We start from the raw sequence: 21902 nt of genomic DNA on the forward strand, positions 1-21902 counted from the left end.
TACGTCCCCCTCCCCCTTCTCGTTCCCTCCTGGCTTTTTCTGAACGCTCGATGAATCTCTGCGAGCCTCCATCCCTAGAGGGGGTAGCTCTGTAAAACTGGTAGGAGACGTCGGGAAGAAAGCAAGTCCCCCGGGGATTTCAGCACCTAGGCAGAAACAGTCGGGCTTTCCTATTGCCAGCTCCGGGGGTGCTTGGCACCGAGAGGCTTGGATTAAACGCGGCGCCGGGCTGGCGAGGTTGGGGTCGTGCGGTAACTCTCCAGGTGCTCCTTGCGGGGATCCCAGGGTCCCAGGGTCCCGGCGTCCCGGCCCCGCCACCGCGCCCCGCCCAGCTCTGTCCCCGCAGCCTCGCGGGCTGCCGGGCTTTGTGGTTCGCCCGTGCGGCTGGGCCCCTGCTGGGGGTGTCGTTACGAGCATGTGCAGACAGCAGCCCAAGGTAGAGCGAGCGTGCCTGGCGAGCCCGGAGACTAGACTTGCAATGCCATGTTTGTGTATGTGCTCTAACTCCCGGAGAGCAATCAGGGAGACGGCTCCCCGGCCGGACTTGGCTGATGTTTTCTTGTTTCTGTTTCAGCCTTCAGGATAATTCCTTCAGCAGCACCGCTGTAACAGAGTAAGTGATTCTTGCCATTAAAATAAGACTTGCATGCCTTTCTCTGGAAGCAACTATCTTGAAGGTATCCTCCACCGTCCCCAGCCGCTCTTCGTATTAATGCATTGTCTCCTGTAATCTGGGGCTGGGAAGACCGGGAGACGCTCTGACTGCTGGGGCCCAGAAATCTTTACAGGTTGCAATCAGCCTTTTAGCAGCCACGGGAGAGATATTAAAACAAGCTAATTGTTTGCGGGAGCTCAATGCTCCAAGATACGTGTTCTTGGAGCTCAGATTTTAAAAAAAAGACAATCTATTTGACATGTTAGAAAGGAAGCTTTGTTGGATTTTGCCAACATTGGTGTCAGTTTTCATGGAGCATGCTGTATATACATTTACAGTAAATAGGAGATGGATGTGAAATGACTTGAGTTGAATTCCAGCATGTGATAAACAGGCTAAACTTATCCTCACCCTCTCTTGTCTACAGATTTTTAAGACGGAGTAGAGTAAACTTTTCTTGCATGCCTTTTGTCATTTTTGTCTTCTGACCTCAAAGATCTGGCTAGAGGAGGAATGAGTCATCTTGTCCTATGGTTAAAGCTATTGATTGGGGCAACTTGCACCATTTAGTCATGGAATGAAGGAGTGTAATATTTTACTCAAGGCCAGCAGGCACAGTATTTTTTTTTATGAGATATTTATAGTTCATGGTTTTAATTCTTGTGATCTCTTCTTTAGTATGTTTTCCTAATACTATTGTATACATACATGTTAAAAATTAAATGTATATTATGCTAATACTATATGTAATTTATATGTAATTTACATATGTGTTCATATATGTATGAAATATCTGTACTTCATTTAGCAATCTTTCTCTAGGCTAAGTCATGATGTTTACTTCTGGGACTTTTCTGTAGAAGTCACTCTAAACAGCTTTTCAGGAAAAAGAGATGTGTAAGGTTGTATACTAAACTACATTAGAAAAATGCTGCAAGTTTGATATAGAAAGCCAGTAAGTTGGGAGCTGTGCTCAAGTTCCCTAAAAGGCAAATAAATGTGGGAATAGACACGATGTGAGTTTCAAGTCTCACCACTGTCACAAAGACTTGGTGATGGAGGGTGAGATTCTACAGGACTTCACGGCCTTCTTGTTTCCCATATTCTTTTTGTTTCTTGAGTGTTCGGCTCACTTAAGTGGAGTTACTTTTGAAAAAACCCCACGGTTGACTTTAGAAGATAGAATGTAAAATACTCATTGGACCTGCATCCTGTTACTGAGATTGCTTGGTGACTGTGCTGCAACTTTGCTTTCCTAAAAGCCTAGAGAGGGGGAGAGATGTGTGCCAAAGGATGCAGGCCGAAGGTCAGGCCATGACTTCCTGGTCAGGTGGGCAGGTACTGCTCTCCTTCCTTGACTGTGCTCACAAGCACCAAGTGCTTTCTGGGCTTAATTTTTAGGAGCCTTGTGTGGCCACATCCCCAGAGTCAGCCAGAGGCATAGCAGCTTCGAAATGGAGACACCTGGTTCCAGAGTCACATGGACAATTTCGTTTTAAAGAGGTTTTATGGTTAAACGCTGGAGAAAGTCTGGTACCTTGTCTTTGGACACTTCCCAAAGAGTTCTGATTGCATAAGATCCTGTTGTTGTTTTCAGAGAAGTGACAGTGATTTATTTTAAAAGGCACTGAGTGACAATTGGAATGCCATCTGGCTAATCTAAAAATCTAAGGAGCATATTTCAAACATACCAAAAACTTCATAGGTATGACACAGCACAGACCAGGGTTATTTAAAACTCGTCATTGTCTAGTATAACATTTTCTCCTCCCCTCGTAATATGAACCATTTTCCTTGGTTCTTTGGGCGTGACCCCAAAGCCAGCAGGAGCAGGATGCACTATCCTAAGACACAGACCTAGCAGGTGCTCAGTAAATATTGAGGTGTGGTCTTGGCAGACGCAGAGAGGCACTTGCCTCTTTTACATGTTTTGGATAAAAGAAAACTTCCTCTTCCTCCTGTGCCCCCTCCACTCCTACTTCCTCCTACCCACACTCACTTATTTTCTTTAGTGCCTGAAATTCCACCTAGAGATAATTTCATTTGGATTAAGGCCTCTGATGGCGACCCTTATTAAAATGGAAATTAAAAAGTTTGTGCCCCTGGGAGGTAGATTCAAGTTGTTATTAGTACTTTAATATAAATTATGTTATCAGATAGTCTGACCTAATAGGGTTCCACTTGGCCAGCTGGGGGTCTTATAACGGTCAAAGGGAAGGGGAATTGGGAGGGACTCAAGGACAGATTTTATTCTCTTCTCGGTTTTTCCCAGGCTTGGAATTGTCTATGCAGCTCTAGACCAATCCGATTTCTTTTTCTATCCAAATTCTTCCAAGATTAGAATGACCTTGGCCTTCCCTTCTATATCTGCAGTGACCATTTATCCATTATTTCTCCATGGTTGTTTCCTATGTTGCCCTTGCTAACATCTGTTTGAAATGAAACCTGGCCAGTAATGAATTCATTATCATCTGAAGTGGTGGTTCTCAAAACCAACTGATCATCAGTATCAATTGGGTATGGGGATTGGGGCTTGTGAAAAATCCAGTGTCCCAGGCTTTAGTCCAAATTGGGAACCCAAAATGGGTGATTGTGGTAGTCAGTCCAGTGCTGGTCTGGATTTTATAAATCTTTAGATGCATACTAGTTATGTGGGGAGAATGGTGATCTGGTTTAAAAATTCACGTTCCTGGGCCCCACCCTAGAGAGTTGATCCACTGGGGCTGGGGTAGGGGTGGAGCCAGAGCCTGCTAGTTTAATCAGGCGTTCCAGGTAGTGCTAACGCAAGTGGTTCTGGGGACACACTTTGAGAAATCCCACAGGATTGCAGGCGGTACCTCTGCAACTTTGCCATCAGGGAACATGGTACTACAGGGTGAATGGAAGTCCCCTTCCTGGCTCAACGACGTTTTATCTAATAACCAATCTGAGGGTTCTCTTCTTATTTATCTCAAGTCAAAAAAGAGAACCTTTCAGAGCACTTCTTTCACCACCATTATTCTAAGAAACAAGTCATTCTCCCTCTCTAGTGAGCCTCTGGGAATACAGACTGAAGAGACTATTTCATGGGCTTGGCGTGGTGGAGCAGAAATGACACTGGCATTGCTGCTTTATGCCTTGGCACCCTGGGCAATTCCTTAGCCTCTTGCGTGAAGGTAATTCCTACCTCATAGCATTGTCAGGTTTAATTGCCATGATGTGAAGTAGAGGGTGAGCTGTGAAGTACCCTATAATCCTTTCTTGTTGGTGGTTGATAGAAGGAACAAAAGTCCAAATAGAGAAAAACAGGAACAACCCTGAGCATTTCACAAAAAAATGGGGGCAAGGACAAATTATCCATACTATATTGTCTGGGCAAACACAAATTAAGAACTCTGAGCCTTAGAATCTAGTTGATGAGAACCTCAAAGGAAGGCATTTAATAGAGATGCTTTTCACATTTATTTTTACTATGAACAACAGTAAGAAAAACATTTTTTATTGCAATCTAACACACACATATACATGATTTGTTGAAGCAAATTTCATGAAATAACACTTAACCCCTACTATACTGGCATTTTCTATTCTGTTTCTCTAACAACAATAACAAAAAAATGCTGGTAGCTGCTATTTAATTTCAAGACCCACTAATAGGTCACAATTTACGGTTTGAAAAACATTGCACAAGAAAATGCCCAGTTTTGAATATTGAAGAAGATCATTAAAGAGATTGGTCTTTAAATTCCTGTATTGGGCTATAATGTAGGAGAGAATGCCATGCCCAAGACCAGCTGGATACTCGCTCTGGGTTGATTTGTTGATTTTCTTCTAAGAGTGGGGATGTCTGGGCTCCCACTGGGGAATCCAGTTCTATAACTGGGCCAATATTGTACATTTGTAGGGGCTCCTGGGCAAGGAATCAGTAGAACAATCAGAATGGAGATGTTAATTGGGTCTAACTTGATGGTCTTCATCAAAGTAAATGAAAACCCAGCTGAACTAAAAGAGCTTGTATATGTGTGCCATGTAAGCTAGTAGGGAGATTGATTTCATTGCTCTATCCGGGAGCCAGGAATTGTGTTTCCTTGAGTGGTGACTGGAGTTGTTCAGCAGGCCTGAACACTGAATCAGCTGAGTAGGTCCAGCCCCATACTTCAGAAAGCATGTGCAACTTTGTATGTTCTGGTGCTGAGTTTCCATTTTTAACAAATTGTACTTTGAAAAGTTAAGAAATCAAATGAGAGGGAGAAAAATAAATTCTTGCCAAATTCCCAAACAATAGGTTTTGTTGAGCTCTAGGGTTGAACCTCTGGTTGAACCCTAGTTCTTTGGAAGCAACAATTCTAGATTTCTATTCTTCATTGCTTTTTCCATTTAGCTAGGTAACTTTTATTGGGAAATATTTTTATTCACATTACAAACCTCAGATGATTTATTAAAGTGAATGCCTCTAATGAAGAAGAACAAGGCAATACTTATGAATTTAATTATTGTTTTCCAAGAGACGGACAGAGTGGGTAACTGACAGTCAAAGACATGAGAAAATAAGGAAATTTAGTTCATTTCATTAAGAAGAGTGTTTTGTTAAGTCGACCGATTTTTTTTACCTGCCCATGGGAACAAAATATTTCAGCAGGTAGAGAGGGTTAGAGTCTGTAGATGGCCTTTGTTTAATTCATTACAAAACCATAATTTAAATGGGACAGTAAGGGAAGAGGACTGGAGCTTTCATCAGTTTGTTCTGTGGGTAAATTATACACCATTGCCGATAAAGAATATTAAAAAATGTTGAATGATTTCATATAGCATAAATACTATATTATGATTATATTTATGTATGTGGTTATTTATTTATTTTTGTCTACTCATAACATTGTGAATCTCTTAGAGCAGGGAGCATAATCCAAGTCTTTTTCAACTTTGCATCTTTTAGAAGTAGCGCTACTCAAAGTATAGGTCCCCAAATTGTTGGTAACTTGTCTGAGACAAGGAAAGTACAGAAATACCAGTAAGTATTTAATAACTTTTATAGGAAAGTGACATTCCTGTGACGTTTTTACCAAAGCATCTCTCCACAGTGGATTGGAAATAGAAAACAAACTGGTCAGTCCTGAATCCCAACGAGTGAGAGAAGCACAGCTCCAATGCCTAATGCAGTACCTGGAAGGCAATAAATGCTTGATAAATTATTTCAGGGACCAGACTTGTTGAGGGGCCAGAGTTAATGATTCAATTCAAGCATTTATCGAGTGTCTACTCTGGGGTAGCCCTGTGGGCACTGTGGCAGTGTATCTAGAAAAAGATATTATGTTTATTTCTTCTCATGGAATTAACAACTATTTATAAAGATCTTAGAGTACAAAGGAATGCATAGCAATGAAGGCAAGATATAGTTGGTTACTAAAACCTCAGAGTGAAGAGTAAACATTTATGTATTACGGTTAAAGTAGGAACTTGGCACATGGATGAACGTGGCTGGGAAGGTTCATGGAGCTTGTGAGACTTGACTTGGGCAGTGAAGAATGAGTAGGAGTTGAAGATGGAAAAAGCATTCCAGGCTGGAGTGGAGTGGGGTGAGGTGGAGTGGGAAAGGTTGAGAACAGGAGCAAAGGTTCCCTCCTACACTATGTTGAGAGAATGGTCCTTCTCCAGAATCCCATAGGCAGTGCAGAGCCCTGGAGATTTTTCAATAAAGAACAGCCAAGAATTTTTCACAAGGTTTTTCCAGAAGTTTTGTGAAAAGGAACGGGGTCCAGAAAGTCTAGAGGTCAATGAAGTAAGCCAAATGGGAGCTAGTGTAGTTTGAGACTGCCTAAAGCAGAGGAAATGCCAAGAGGCTTGTAGTGGAGTCTCTTGAGCCAAGAACAATCCACCAATCTTGGTGTCAGATGTCCAGTCAAGTGCTGCGAACACTTAGGTCTTTGTTAAGATCTTGTTAGCTTAGGCGATGCAGAGCAGTGGTGGAAAAAGGAGCATTACTTCTGGTTCAGAGCTTTACGCTGGCATGATACAACAACGTTGATATCATTACCTGGTAGACATGTTGGGATTTGGAGCTGGTTTGGGAGAGAGCAGTGAGGATTACTCCAATTTTTAGTTTACTGTGCTAATCTTAAAATAATTCTAGACTACTGCTGCTTCTGCTGCAGTAGACAGTTGGATCTGATGTCGTTTTGTTCCGTCTCTCCAGGTGTGACGAAGACGTAGTCTCTGTACATGAAGACCAGACTGATTGCTCCAGTCTCAGGTATGACCCACCATTGCTTGGTTCTTAATTATAAAGGCCAGAAACCATCTGGGTCTGGTGTCTTTAGTCTCTTCTTTAAATTCAAATAATTTGTTCTTGTGTCTTATCTCCTCTAACAGATTATCAGCTCTTGAAGGAAGTTTTGTCTTGTCCACTTTTGGATACCCCCCCGTAGCATCCAGGACAGTGCCTTTTATAGGAGGAATGTTCAATAAATGCCTGTTGAATTAGACATTTATTAGCTTCTCTCAATGTTCCCACCATAGACCTTAAGGAAGAGGTTCTAGATTTATCCACCAAACATGTCATTGAGTGTCTGGAGTATGGTGTTGGACATCAAGGGGTCCATTGTACCATGGCACAACCTTCATGGTTAACCATTTCTTCCACATCTGCTTTGCTCCAAGCACTTTCACATACATTTTATTATTTAATCTAAACAACTAAAAGGAAGCTGATGTTTATCTCCTCATCCTGTAGGTGGAGAAACCGAGGCTCAGAGGGATTATAGCTCACCCACGCTAGCATAGCCACTGTAAGGCAGAATTTGGACTCAAGTCTGTCTGACTTTGAAGTCCACTTGTTGGATAACACCTATGTGTTGGAGGCCTATTTTGTGTGCCAGAAACCAGTGAAGATATGAGGTAGAGAAAGACAAACCAATCCTGCTCTTAGGAATTCAGCCCACTGGAGGGGATAGGCAAGAATGTAAATGATGATGCTACAGTGTATTAAGTGCCATTTTACTAGAGGTGAGCAGAGGATTCACTTAGAAGGACCAAATAGCCCAGAGAGGTTTCTGGGATAGATTCCTGAAGAAAATTATACATGGCACATGACTTTTTTTTTGTGGGATATAAGACCAAGAAAAAGATGATGCCACCAAGCAGAGGAAGCAACTTATTGGAAAGCCAACACAGGGTAGAGGAAATAGTTTGAGTTGAAAGAACAGCAAGCAGTTCAGGATGGTGGGAGCCTGAAAGCCAGGTGGGCGGGAGGAGGCCAAGGGTGGTAAGAAATGAATGTCAAGAGATAAACAAAGACGGGATTTCAAAGGGTTTGTGTACCTTGCTAAGGAGTTTGGAATTTATCCTGGAGAATTGGGAAGACTAAAAAGAGCCCTCAGTTTTTTCTTTGCAAATAACTACTTGCCTAGGCCCTGTGAGAGTAACAATAACTGCCATTTATTGGGTTGTGGCCTTAAGCCAGCTTTCTCTGGCAGACACTTCACCGAGACTGTATTATCTCTGCAAGGTAGAGATGACTTCCATCTTACGGACAAGGGTCAGAGGTGAAGTGCTGTGGCCTGTGCTACACAACTAAGAAGCAGGAAGATCTTTCGGCCTCTTGTTCTTTTCAGAACACCATGTTCATTCCCAGTTATGATTGATTCCAATAATTAGTGGATTAAATTATGACTTGTACTTTTCTGTTTGGGGGATTCTGAAGAACCAGTAATAGGTTAGAAATATATTTCTAAAGATGACTTTTGTAGTTAGGTTTTATATTTGTATAATGAGAGAAGGATGCTTTTTGCTCCCCCTACTCACCTTCTTTGTTTGTCAAGTCAAGGAGGTGGACAAGATGACATTTGGGTGCCTTGAAAATATGATATATAAACAAAGTTCAAGTGTTATTTTAGGAATGAGTCTATCAAAAGAGTCATTTTAGCTTTGAAAAAATCTCCCCTTTTTTTTCTTAATCTTGAGTGTTCTAGAATTCTCCTTGAATGAGGACCATTTCGGTCACTGTAAAGGCAGCTGTTCTACTTTTTGTTTCTCACCCAGAACAGAGAGTGTGTGGATGAGTAGTATTTGTTTCTAGTGAGAAAAATGCATTTCAAATGAGCTAGTGTAGTTCCAACTCATGGTTTGATATTGGTTTCCAAATCCATTAGTGCCTTAGAATTTTTTTTTGATTGTAAATGATCTTAAGGGGAAATGTTAACCAGTGTCACTGGCATTGATTTTTTTCCCAGTTATTAGTGTTGAAGGATTATTTCACTTGTTGAATTCTCCTTGACCAGACAGCACTGTTTTTGCTGAGGCTTAACTGTAACTGTTTCACATAGTTTTATTTCTGTACCTTCCCAACTGCACCCTGGTCATGCTCCACACCTCCTGTCTCCATGTCTGTTTTGATCTTTTCCCAGAAACTAACTGGAACTCATCCTCCTGATATCAGCTTAGTGAATTTAATCTCTCTTTTATTTGTGAAAAAGCATCTTGAGCAGTGGGCATAGAAATCCTTCCTTTGCTGATCTTGTCTCTTGGCTTTATGTGTCCTTGAGCCATGAGGAATTGCTTCCTAGCTGACTTTGCCAAAATCTCTTTATGGGTGCTCCTGATCAGGGAGCAGGAGGAAAAAACACCACCTGGGGGAAGTGGCCGCACCTAGAGAATTGCATGATCTCGTACCAAATGATTGCCAGTGGGTTAAGTATGTTGATATTGATTGTCTAAAGAGAATGGCCCATTTAGTTATGTCCACGGTGTTTGCTGCATTCTTAGCAAAATAAGAAAATAAAATGCATCTAGATTTAAGAAGGACAACAGAATTCAAATAAGAATATTATGATGTCACTATTTTTGAGGAAATTGAAATGGCGGGCGATATTGTACTGAATTTGGTTGGTGAATGAAAATCAAAAGTGCAATCCTAGCACTGAAGGTATGAAGATACTGCTAGCCCATTTGGTCTTCTCCAGCATTTCCACACGGCTAGAACCCAGACTAGGATCTTTGACTTTGTACTGAGAGTGTTGTTCAGATGGCTTGGTTGGGTAAAATTTGGCCATTGTCTTATATTTTATTCAGGTAGTGTGTATCCCATTAAAATAGACCCTGTTAAACTTTTAAATGTCTCTGAAAATTGTAGGGAGATAATTATAGACTTGCCAGTGGTGAGGATCCATCATGCCTTGAACCAAGGGCACATGCGTGAGAGCCTGGAGACTTACCTGACTGCTCCAAGTCTGGGTGAATCAGCCCTTCTCTTAGGCACTTTATTTCATCTCTGGGTTTTAGAATCTTAAAGTTGGGATGACAATATCTAACCTGAATATCTCACATTTTTATTGTGAGAGAAAAATATGATGTACATGAAAGCATCTTGAAGTGAAAAATTAAAACAAATATGACAGTATGTACAAAGTTACAACTACAAAAAATATGTTTCTGCTAGCAAAGATTGGAAGGGAAGGTGGAGTGATCTAGAGAGAAATTCACATTTCTGAAATTCTTGTTCCTGTGAAACTAAGTCTACCCTAAAAATATTGCTAGGTACCATCTAAATAGAGCAGTGAAGAGTATCGCCAGCCCATCTTTCTCGCAGCAGTTTATTCCTTTTTTGGGGGTGCTTTCTAAATTGGGTCTTTCCTGTTTTAGAGATGAAGACAATAAAGAAAATTACCCTGACACTGGGGCTCTCCTAGAGGAGCCCGCACCTCCTTCGCGCGAGCCGCAGCATGTAGAGCCTTCTGTGCTGGTGGACGGTGTGCTGCGACCCAGCATGGGCAACTTCAAGTCTCGGAAGCCCAAGTCCATCTTCAAGGCAGAGAATGGGAGGAGCCACGGAGAAAGTCAGGTAGCCGGCTCGACCACCTCAGGCTTTTGCCAAGATGGGTGCTTTTCAGGCGAGAGCATAGTTCTGGCGGACGACTTGAGCACGTTATTTTGCAGGAGGCAATTAACGTGACTCGTCATCACGCCCCAAGGCCTGAGCATGTGGGTGTTCTCTTTGGTTAATAGTGGAGTGCTCTGAGCAGGCTAATAACTTAGCGCCCTTCCAAATTGGTATTTTTAAATACTGAACTTTGATGTTGATTTAGAGGAGCTGCTGCGTTCTTTGTGGGAAGAGTACAGGAGGATCTCCCACTGTCTTCACTTATCCAGGGCATGTGGCTCTTGCCCCAAACTTGGAGATTCTTCTAAGAAAACTGGAAAGTCCCAGGTTTACCCAGAGCCGTCCTCCTCAGGCTGCCGTTTAGCAGCCTTGAGTAAACAGTCAAGTGTGTATGTGCCTGCTTGTATGTGTATGTCGTGTCTGGTCAATAAATTTAACTGAATGAATGAAGCATCTTTCCAACTTTATTCGGGTAATAAATTTACATTTTATTTATATATATATATATATTTACTTTTTCTAGTTGTAGAGGGATGTAGCAAAGAATGTGATTTTTTTAAATCTTAAAAAATCCTTGAATAATTTATGATGCTTTTAAAAGAGATTAACTGAATATAATTCACTTTAATCTTACTAGCAGGTTAATGGTCCCGACACTGAGCTTATACTTTACGCATTGTACATAGATGCTCCATTAATGTTAATGTTCCTTTTTTGTTATCACTTAGCTGTTAACCTTGAAAATAATGTGGGAGGCTCTAAGCGTAATAGGTTAATTATATAATAACTTCAAGTCCAGTCCTATTTAGCAAATGAATACCAGGTGATCTTCCTGTTAGAATGACTTTGGCTGGGCAGTTTATTTGACCTTGTAATTTTCTTATTCACTTTGTGATTTTTATCTCATTTTTTCCTTGGCATTGTGACCTCTTATCTAGGCAGTTAATTTTGCAGTGACATGAAAATGCCCTCTGCATTTATGAAGCTGTGCTGTGATTATCTTAGACTCAGTTGAGTTGCAGGGAGAGGTGAGTGTGAAATACCGTTTGGGTTATGATAGACTTGAGACGCAGACTATGGCTGAATGCACCCAGCGCTTGTTTAATTAGGAGTGTGGTGCTGGGGACGAATCTGGTACCCAAAGTGCTGCCCACCCAGGCTGTCTGGTTCCAGGGTGGCTCTCACCTTGAATCTCCTGCTAAGGGTCTCCTGTGACATTGTGGGCTTTGGCTGACCAGCCCTCTCTCCTAGAATGCCCTCTTTCTTGTCATCCTGTGGTCTGGTCTCACAGAAATTACACAGTCGTCACTTGTAATAGGGTGCTAATGGGGCATGTAATTCCCGATCTGCTGCTCACACACAGGAAGTTTTCAGGAGAGAGATGTGCTTGTATAGTCTTCGCTTATAATACAGCATTGGAATCCTGGACTGCAGGTAAACTTCCAGTTCATTCCTAACATCTCTCTCTACACAAAGACATTTTTTCCCCTAATGACTGTGAGAACTTTGATAATATTATTATAGGTCTTCCATATTTTGGAGAAATTTGAAACCATTTCATTCTTCCTGTTTTCTTGGGGAGAGATAATTAACATTGGTCAAGTACTGACCAAGAACCGAATGCCTATAAATAATATTATTAGTAAAGTCAGCTGACATTTATTTAAGCATTTACTATGTGGTAGGCATAAACCAGGTTTTGCAACAATCCTGTGGAATGAGTATTATCTTTTTGTAAACCTGGAAAAGCTAAGAATCAGAGGGATTACATAACCTCTTTAACTAGATTTGGGAGAATTTGAGTGGAATGTCTTTTCCATAAAAGCAGAGTGTTTCTAACGAGAAGACCCAGATCTTCCAATTATGAGTCTAGCAATTTATCTACTCACTTAACTACTCAAACCATAATTTTTCTAGAAAACCTGTTATTTCACTCTGGAATTTTTTTCCTTTGGTGATATATTGTGTTGCCAAGCAGTAATTACTTACTTAGAAAGGATTACTTTAGAGAGGATTTTATAAGAATATTTTTCTTCTCTGCCTTAAAGCTTTGTAACGTTGGTCACTAAAGCTAGACAAATGTTGTTTGAGTGAATGCTAGCTCCACTAAGACATACATTCCTTGAGGTCAGTGGGTCAGTCCTTCTTGTCTCTCTCTGAATCTCTAGCACTCAATAGTCACTCAGGATTATTTGTTGAATGACTTAAAACTTGTAAGAGAGGTATATATATGATTGGTGTCTTTTTTTGGAAAATGGAAGCACGATGTCTTTATTCACTTGTGAAAAGTTTATTTTAAAAGAGGATGTAATCATGACTCTCATTCAGATATGAAATAATGTCAGAGATTTTATTTAAATCATTAATTAATGAGACAACCATTACACCCAGTTCAAAAGAGAATGCAGAGCATCACACATTTATAGCCTGATGAGGAATGCTGAAATAAATTTACAAATGGACACAAAATTGGCAAAACTTGTAATATCCATGAGACAATAATCAGTTACTTTCCCTTGCACACAATTTGCGTTTCTATGGAGAGAAATTATTTGCATTGCCATCAGTTTCTACAAGTTAACTTCTATCTCTGTAGCTTTGTAAAATAACCTTGTCATAGATAAACAAAAGCAGAGATTATGATAAGCTAGCCAAGGCATCCACTAAATTTCAGTCTTTTATTATTTTTCCTTATGTTCTTCTCCTCCCTTCCTCCTTCTCCCTTGTGATTATAATAATCTTAAGGAAAGATTATTCTTTGTGTGTGTGTGTGAGGAAGATGGGCCCTGAGCTAATATCTGTGCCAGTCTTCCACCGTTTTGTATGTGGGACGCTGCCACAGCATGACTCGATGAGCAGTGCATCGATCCGTATCTGGGATCCGAACCTGCGAGCCCTGGGCTGCTGAAGCCCAGTGTGTGAACTTAACCACTACACCACTGGGCTGGCCCCAAGAAAGATTATTCTTGTTCACAAAATAAGACTAGTCTTGTTAGGTTTGGCCTGATTATTTACATAGGCATAGCAAGAGTGTTAATTTTCCATATAGATCTTCTCAAGTGTGCTTTGCAAAATCTAGGGGCATACAGTATTGCATAATTACATTAACTTCTCTCTGGAAGTTTTCATAAGGAATCTCACTCACATTGGACTTTTAATGCCTCTATTATTTGCAATCCCAAGGCAAAGAAACCAAGTTCAATATACTCTCATCACATTTTTCACCTGCATACATATGCATTTGGGAGAATTCTTCTCTTCTTGAGGTCCCCAAGATAACATTAGGTTCCTGGCTTGCCAGGAAGTGACAGCCCTTATCACCTGTAAGGTTGGACCCTGAAAACTAGATAGCAGGCCAGTTATCCTATGAGGCCTTTGTAGGCATTGGCTCCAAAGGTAAAGCCACATTAGTTCCTTAAAAGCGTCCTGTTCTATCCGATTCAATGAGCATCATTCTCAATGACATTCCACCCAAGATGGTGGTTGCATAACAGATTTTTCCAGTTACATCCTGGTAAAAAGGAAGACAGATTATTATTAACTATATGAAATAACCTTATTGCCATTGAAAGTAAGGAGACTTAGTATGAGTTTCTGAACTCTGGAGGTCAGTGAGACTCAGATATAATTTTAAAATGTTTCATTTCAGTTTACATAAACAGAATGATTTTAAAATGTAGATTTTATTATCATTCCGATATGGTGAGGCCAACAGATCAGGAGATGACCACCATTTGAAACAGTTCCTGCTCAGAGTTCTGAAGAGGAGGTGGGGGGTGTGCCATGTCCTGTTAGGCCACACAGGGAAGCGCCAGTGTTGGTCAGGAGGCAGATGGGGTGAGGGAATGCCTGGGCAGGAGCCTTTATTGTGGTTTCCATTGGAAAACAAGGCAAGGCAAGGTAAGCAGGCTTAGAATTGGCTAGTTTAAATAATTTCAGTGGACCCTTAGGGACTGGCCTTGTCTCTAGTGGTCTGGTACCTGGCCCTGGGATGATTGGGGCAGAGGAAAATCGCCTCCTGGAGTGTATGAGCCACATAGAGGAGGTGGTTCAGAATATGACTCTGGACTGGTTAGTTTGCATATGCAAGGCACACTCCTGGGCAAGTCATTTGTTATGTTTGATGTCCCTGAGAATTGGTTAGCCCTGGGAGAGGGGTCTCCTCAGTGAGAGAGGCTCCAGATGCCAGAGCATCAAGAATGCAGAAAATAATTTAAAAATATTTAATATAAGGATCTACTGAATTATATGGGTTACAGATAGTTGAAGTAGAAAGGGAGAGGACTTTTTATAGATCTAGGAGGTGGAACATTAAAACAACTATATTCCAAATAGATAATCACAGGAAAATTTCCCTTGTCAGCCGTTCAGTCCTATGTAATTAGTTGTTGTTCTCCTTGGTCTTGGATTAGCGGTAGCATGAAGTCATCTGCTTCTTGACTGAGTTTCTGCAAATCTTGACGCAGCCCATTGGTGTCATCAGACACCTATGCCCGCGAGTCTTTGAAATATTAATCGTTTAAAGTATCTGGTCCTTTACCATTGGACTCTTGAGAGTATTCTTTTTTGTTGAAGATACAAACTCTGGCCTGAAGCTGAGAGCAGAACCTTCAGGCAAGCATCTGAGGAAAACAAACATCTATAGATGACAGAAGCTAAAAGTTGTTATGGTTAATTTACTACTGATAATTTTCCAATGTGAAAAGTCTGATGCAAGTTCATAATAAGAATAATGCATAATGTGACATGCAAAACAAGATAATAAAATCGTTCTCCCCAAATTAGAATGTCTCAAAGGATAATAAGTAAGCCTGTTTGTAAAAAAGTCAGAGAATTTACTTCTGATTTTATAAAAAATGGAGGAATATAATTTTTACAGAGGAAAAATCCTTTAGATATAACATAATAATCCCAAAAGAATGTGCCAAGAATATCAAATAAAAAGATTCACTAAGTCTGGTGTAGGTCCTAGACATCTACATTTTAATTAAATTCCATAGGTAAGTTTGATGTGCGTTCCTGATTGAAAACTGGCCTGGATGATGCTAGATTCAAATGACAGAAGTAAGGCTGTGGACAAGTCAACGTTTTAATTAATAACCACCGTTATGACTGATAATACTAGAGTGTTGTTTTCTAATATTGTCAGGCAAAGTTTCACAAGGACTTGGACAAATATAGAAGCTGATAAAACTGTAAATGAGTTTTGATCACAGAGTAAATGTCACATTAATGAGGCTTACCATGCAACATGGTAGAGAGGGTGGTTCTGTTTGTAAAGCTGAATTTATTTGGGAAACTTGAGCTGATGCTACAGATCCTTCTTGACACTTGTTACCATCATCAACACACAGTTCTAAGTGGTTTTCTATGCGATCATCATTCCCCAAAAGCACCGGTGAAGAACCTACGGGCACAACTTTACAAACTGAAAAACAACCCTCTTCGAATCTGAAGAGCACCATTGTAAGAGTTAGCTATTGCCATTTCTGGGTTCTCCTGTCACAAAGTTTGAATTCAGGACCCCCGAGTGGATCTTCAGTCTGATCCTAACCAGGTTGGAAGTGGGGGTGTGGACAAGGGAGAAGGAACAAAATGGAAACCATTAAAAGTTTTGATCTTTCTTACCTTTCTGATCAACCCCAAAGTCAGATTCAGTAATTCCACTTGTGGAAGGTCAGATTCACATCTCACTTTGAGCAGCTTTTCTTTAACCTTGGTCTTGGCCAATTCTCTGAGAAGGAGCCTCGGGTGGATTAGCAGAATCTGAGGTTTTGTGTGCATGTATGAATGACTGATTCCAGTTTTGCACTCTCTATGAATCATTTAAAAGAGGACGGCTTTAGGAATATTTGCTGACCCAATAAAAGTCCAGGAACCAGGAAGGTAATGCCAGGATGTTCTGAAAGAAGTTAAGATATTTGGAATAAGGAGAATGTTGATTTGAGCCAGGATCAGTTGCAGTTTTCCTTTCTGCTTGTTTATTGTCTTCCTTAGACATTGGGCTTTACAAAAAAATGGCTTGGATAAGGACCATTTAATGACCTATCTCCAGAAAGTTCAGATTTTATTGATGCTAACACTAGAGTTCATTGATATGATGACCTTGAGGTTAGACAAGACTTGTGAGTTTGTGCTAAGCAGAAACTCCATATCAAAGTAGAATCCAGTTGGTTTGCTATTGTGTGGAATGTCTTATTAGATAGCAACACTCTTTCTAGGAGAACTGATTCAAGGCAGTAGATTATGTATGTTGTAATATTTTGTGAGAAATTAAAAATGATTCTGTATTGTTATAATATTAATTCCTGACAACCTGATTTGGGGATGATTGGACTTGACTAGCATAACAGGACCAACTTCCTGTAACTGTCCAGAGGGCATTTAGATTTAGCATTTGTAGATTGAGTCTTACCATCTTCACTCCCTACCAGCTGGCATCAGGCAATGCACCATCCTTCTGTCCTCCCCTCTGGTGGCTATTTTAGCAGAAGACAAAAGTAGGAGGCTATATAGAGAGCTTTTCTGAGTGAGCTGTGTACTGTGATCGTGCTGTTAATCCACTTCCTTGGGGAGACCAGCTGTTCGGTCTGGTGTACATCAGCATTAGATTTCTTCCACTTGGCTCCAGTAGACATGTTAAGAGGCTGGAAAGGGATCCAGGTCTGATTGTGAAATTTGCATGTTTATTTTTCTGCAGAAATGAAAACTCCCTGAACACTTTTCAGGCAAAATAACCTAACTATGGAGTATTTACTATATTTCTGTTTGGGGAAGGTATACTTCTTATTCTTACTGTGTTAGGCTCTGAATTAAAAGAAAGACAATTGTTAATTCTGGGTCATGTTTTCCCCCCAAAGGAACTAAAATTCTGTTTTCAATTATAGATCTACTTTATGTATATTTTTATTAATATATTACTGAAGCACTGAGCAAATGCAAAGAGTAAAAGCAAGAAAACCAGTACAGCTGATTGACTTTGAAATTGAGAGCTCGGGAGAGCTAAAATGAACTTCAAATAGAATTCCACTTGCTTTTCAGTGAGAGAAAGACTTTTAAGTTCTGAATACGCCTTTGAGGGCTGCTTCTTGCGTTGTGTCAAGAGCGTGAATTCATCATGATTCTAACAATTAGTCTTAGTTAGATCATTGTTTTGACACATTAGTTTGTGTTGCATTATTTCTCTCGGGTGATTTTGCACCTTCAGTGTAGAGGTTTTACTTCAATTCCTATTTGGGTATGGGTTTTTGAATACTTGTTACTGGTCAGGAAGAAAGGTGGTCTTTTAGGTTTGTTTTCCACGTTCCCTTTCACTCTTCCAAGAGTAAAATGGTTGAGATTCAAGGGACAGAGCTCTGAGTAATTCAGGGTCCTTGAAAATGAGGCCATCTGAGTCAATATTTGGGTTTCCTTGTTTCTCATGGTATACCAGATTCTGATACTCCTCTTTAAATTCACAACCAATCTGTTGTTAAATGATTAAGCTGATGAAGAAAGATATTTTTAGGAAGGAACCTGGGATATCTGTAAAATAGCTTTATTTCTTTTTTTTTGAAATATAGAAATATATTCAGCTTAAATACTGACATGAAGGAGTCTTAAAATTAAATGATGTTCCTTGTGCGCCTATGCATTAAATCTCAAAAGTCAAAAAAAATTGTCACTCGGAGTTTATGTTCAAAACCATATAACTGGTTTGAGACAAGTTTACAAGCAATGGAAAATTTGAGACTTTGGCATTGTAGTGTTCTGGGTCCCATTATCTAATTGGTGTTCCACCTATGATGGGAAGTTACAGAATTCTTAAAAAATCTGTGCAAGAAGGTATTGGTGGTATTGGTTATTTTGAGTGTAGCAGTGGAGTATGGGAAGGACTGATCTCTGCTTATAGGCTTCCGGAATATTTAACAGAGATGCCGATGGCTCCCACATAGGATGGCTCTTAAAATTGTCTTGTTTTGTCTCTTCCTCTGCATCTTTTGCATAGATAAACAAATTCTGATTTAAAGAATTTCCAGTTTTCTATGTAAATCCAAAGATGGTTTCTAACATTATATAGCCTTATAAATTCAACCCATAGTCAAGATTTACCAACACCTGGAAAGAACAGTAACATCCATGGGACACCTTTATCTCTATTGGCACCTTCTAACCCTCCATGGGCTTCCAAGATTTGCTCCTTCTACTATGAACAAGTTTCCTTTAATAAATCCCAGAGTTAAATACTTAAATGGTGGTATACCAAAGTGGTGAAAAGCATGGTCTATAGTTCCAGATGGATACGGGTTCAAATTCCTTCTCAATCACTCACTTTTTGTATGACTTTAAGCATTTGCTTGTCAGTTCTTTAAGTGTTAGTTTTTCATTTATAAAGTAGAGTTTGTATCTACCTTAAGAGCTTGTTGAGAATTCAATGTTATAATGACACAATCTTAAACATTCAGCAAGTTTCAGGGGGCTAAAAATAGTGTGCAGAATGTTTCTTTCTTTTTTTTTTCCTGAGGAAGATTCCCCCTGAGCTTATGTCTGTGCTATTTTGTATGTGGGTCACCGCCACAGCTTGACCACCAATGAGTGATGTAGGTCTGCACCCAGGAACCAAACCTGGGCTGCCAAAGCAGAGCATGCTGAACTTAGCCACTAGGCCACTGGGCTGGCTCCAAGAATGTTTCATAGACTCATTTGGCTGGGTATACACTAAAACCTCAATAATTGTATGTCTCTTGAGTTAGGCTAGGCTGGGGTCTGCTACAATAACAAATAACCCCAAACCTTAGTAGTTTAAACCAACAAAAGTACATTTCTTGCACATGTTATGTATCCATCATTGGTCACCAGGAAGTGTCTAATCATGTTGATCAATTAAGGGCCCAGACTAACTGAGCAGTCACAGTCTTGAATGTTGCTGGTTTTGGAGTCAGAGAGAAAAGAGAGCTCTGAAGGGTTCTGCACCAATAATTAGAAGCTCCAGGCCTGAAGCAACAAACGGTGTTTCCATTCTCTACTAATTGGCCAGAGCTGGTCACATGCTTCCCTTATAAGCACAATCCCAGAACACAAGGGACTAGGAGTACAATCCTGCAATGTGTCCTAAGGGAGAGAATGAATTGCTGACCAGCAGCACTAATGACTTCCACATCTTCTGCTCAGACTAGCAGTATAACCCAAAGAATGAAGAATTGGTCTTTCCTCTTCTAGGCCTTCACAATACTGAAGTATTAATGTTATTAATGTCAAGGACTAGCAGAAGAAAAAGAAAATTAATTAGGTTAATTAGGCTAATTAATTATCACCAAAGGATATACCTGCTGTTATATTTCTGTTTTGAACAAAAATTCGAGTTTTGTATAAGTATCTCTTGAGTGAAACATCTGCTTCATTATTATCAGGAAAAAAGAAGTAGGTTTAGTTATTGATTTCTTCTCTGTTGCTAAATGAAACTTCAGAGTTCATTAATTTTATTTTATTTAGGATTAATTGGGGTCTTACTCTTGCCAGAAGATTGTAGTGACTTTGGGTTATGCCAACTAAACCTGTAGTGCTGTGATTAAGAGGCATTTTAAAATTTGATCCAAAAATAACACGTCCTATAGAAAGTGGATTTGATGATTTGAATATTGTCAGATGTGGGATCTGGGTTTCTACATACACACAGATATGCAAATTCACATCCTCATGTACTTGGGGATATTTATCCAAGAGCAGGGTGTTCTTTCGGCAAAGAAAACAGCTTAGCAAGGACTTAGCCAGACTGTTTTGGAGCTTGGAAGCGAAGCTGTTTGGGAAGTCTGGATAGCAGAAACATAATGAACCGACATTTCGGGTAACTAAGAATCGCCAATCTAAACTTTATCGAACATGGTTAAATATTACTTTGGGACTGAGACATAACATGTCAACCTCAAGCCTACAATTTTAGGCTTCATATTTTACGAGATGTAGTTGCCAGATAAAATATGGGATGCCTAGTTACATTTGAATTTTTGATAAACAATGAATAATTTTGTAGTGTAAGTATGTCCCATGTAGATATTGTTTTCAAAAGGAATGGGAGTTTCGAACAAGCAAATATCTACGTGGGATATGCTTATACTACAAAGTTACTCATTGTTTATTTGAAATTCAAATGTAACCAGACATCACGTGTTTTTATTTACTTAATCTGGCGACCATATCAGGAATGAATGGCATGGTCCCGCCCCATGGTCAAGAGATTAAGTTCACATGCTCCACTTCGGCAGCCCAGGGTTTCGCTGGTTTGGATCCTGGGCACGGACCTAGCACTACTCATCAAGCCGTGCTGAGGTGGCATCCCACATAGCACAACTAGAAGGACCTACAACTAGAATATACAACTATGTACTGTAGGATTTCGGGGAGAAGAAGAAGAAAAAAAAAGAAGATTCACAACAGATGTTAGCTCAGGGCCAATCTTTAAAAAAAAAAAAAGAATGAATGGCATGAACATCCAACCTCACTCACTTTCTCCTCCAAGGTAGGCGTAACCAGTCGCACCCATGTAGCCTGAGAGTGTCAGGATTTTGTTTTTCACTTCACTCTTTCTAGGGTAGTTAAAGAAGGCATAGGAAGGGAAGTCAGCAGCCTCTGCCTGTCTAGGAGGCTTATTGTAGTATTATTTTACATCTTTAGTGTCCAAATAGCATGGAACATCCTGGAAAAAGCAACCTACTCTCATGAGATGATAAAGCCTTAAAAATTGGATAGAAGTGCGAAAAAGATTGAAAAATCTGCTCTCAAAATCTGCAGACCATTTATCCCACTGGACCCTACTTGCCATGAGCAGTGACCATCATCAAGTCAATAGGAAAGTTGACTTTCACAAGCCAGTTTCTGTGTTAAAATGATCGAAAATGACGTAACTGGTGCCAGACACAGACAGAACAATAGCACCGTGTTTTGAGCATTAATCCTACTGGAGATAAGCAGTCAGAGAGAGGATTGCTGCTTTGAAAACTGCTGCTCTAGACTGAGGCTTGTGTTGTGCGCAAGGATGGCTTTACTCTTCTAATCCTTATTTTATTATGTAGTTGCCTCCAGGCACAGGTAACCGGTGGTCTTTCAGTCACGGTGGAATTTTCCCTTCCCACCCAACAAAGCCTGCTTGGTTATGTTATGAATTTATATATATATATTTTTATAGCTGAGCCCTCTGCAACTTTACTGCTTAATAAGCTATAGCCACAATTAGGGGATTTCTTGAAGAAACAAAGATGTCAGCGCCGCTTCTTTTGTTCCTTAATACCCTGAACTACAATATTATGATTGCTTGGCTTGGTAATGTTGCTGTGCACCAGGGAAATTTCCAGTAGGAAAGGGTTTCCCAACATTAGATTTTTAGGCTTTTCAGCTATAACTAACATTGAATAACCAAAG

The 21902-nt window shown here is 40.2% G+C and overlaps 1 protein-coding gene across 5 annotated transcripts in view; it reads left to right on the forward strand.

Annotated features, from left to right (window-relative positions):
• Window positions 1-365: 365 nt before the first annotated feature.
• Window positions 366-21902, forward strand: part of FAM13C (family with sequence similarity 13 member C) — a 116611-nt gene continuing 95074 nt past the window's right edge. For 2 of the 5 annotated variants that reach the window (XM_046654174.1, XM_046654175.1), the window contains exons 1-3: window positions 460-613; window positions 6828-6884; window positions 10271-10469. In XM_046654174.1, coding sequence (XP_046510130.1) covers window positions 552-613; window positions 6828-6884; window positions 10271-10469 — 318 coding nt within the window. In that variant the 5' untranslated portion in view covers window positions 460-551. Of the gene's footprint in view, window positions 437-459; window positions 614-6827; window positions 6885-10270; window positions 10470-21902 lie in introns of those variants that run through there. The other 3 variants (XM_046654171.1, XM_046654172.1, XM_046654177.1) reach the window with 2 other exon arrangements.

This window comes from Equus quagga, chromosome 2 (assembly GCF_021613505.1).
Source record: "Equus quagga isolate Etosha38 chromosome 2, UCLA_HA_Equagga_1.0, whole genome shotgun sequence".
In the NCBI taxonomy this organism is placed as follows: Eukaryota; Metazoa; Chordata; class Mammalia; order Perissodactyla; family Equidae; genus Equus; species Equus quagga.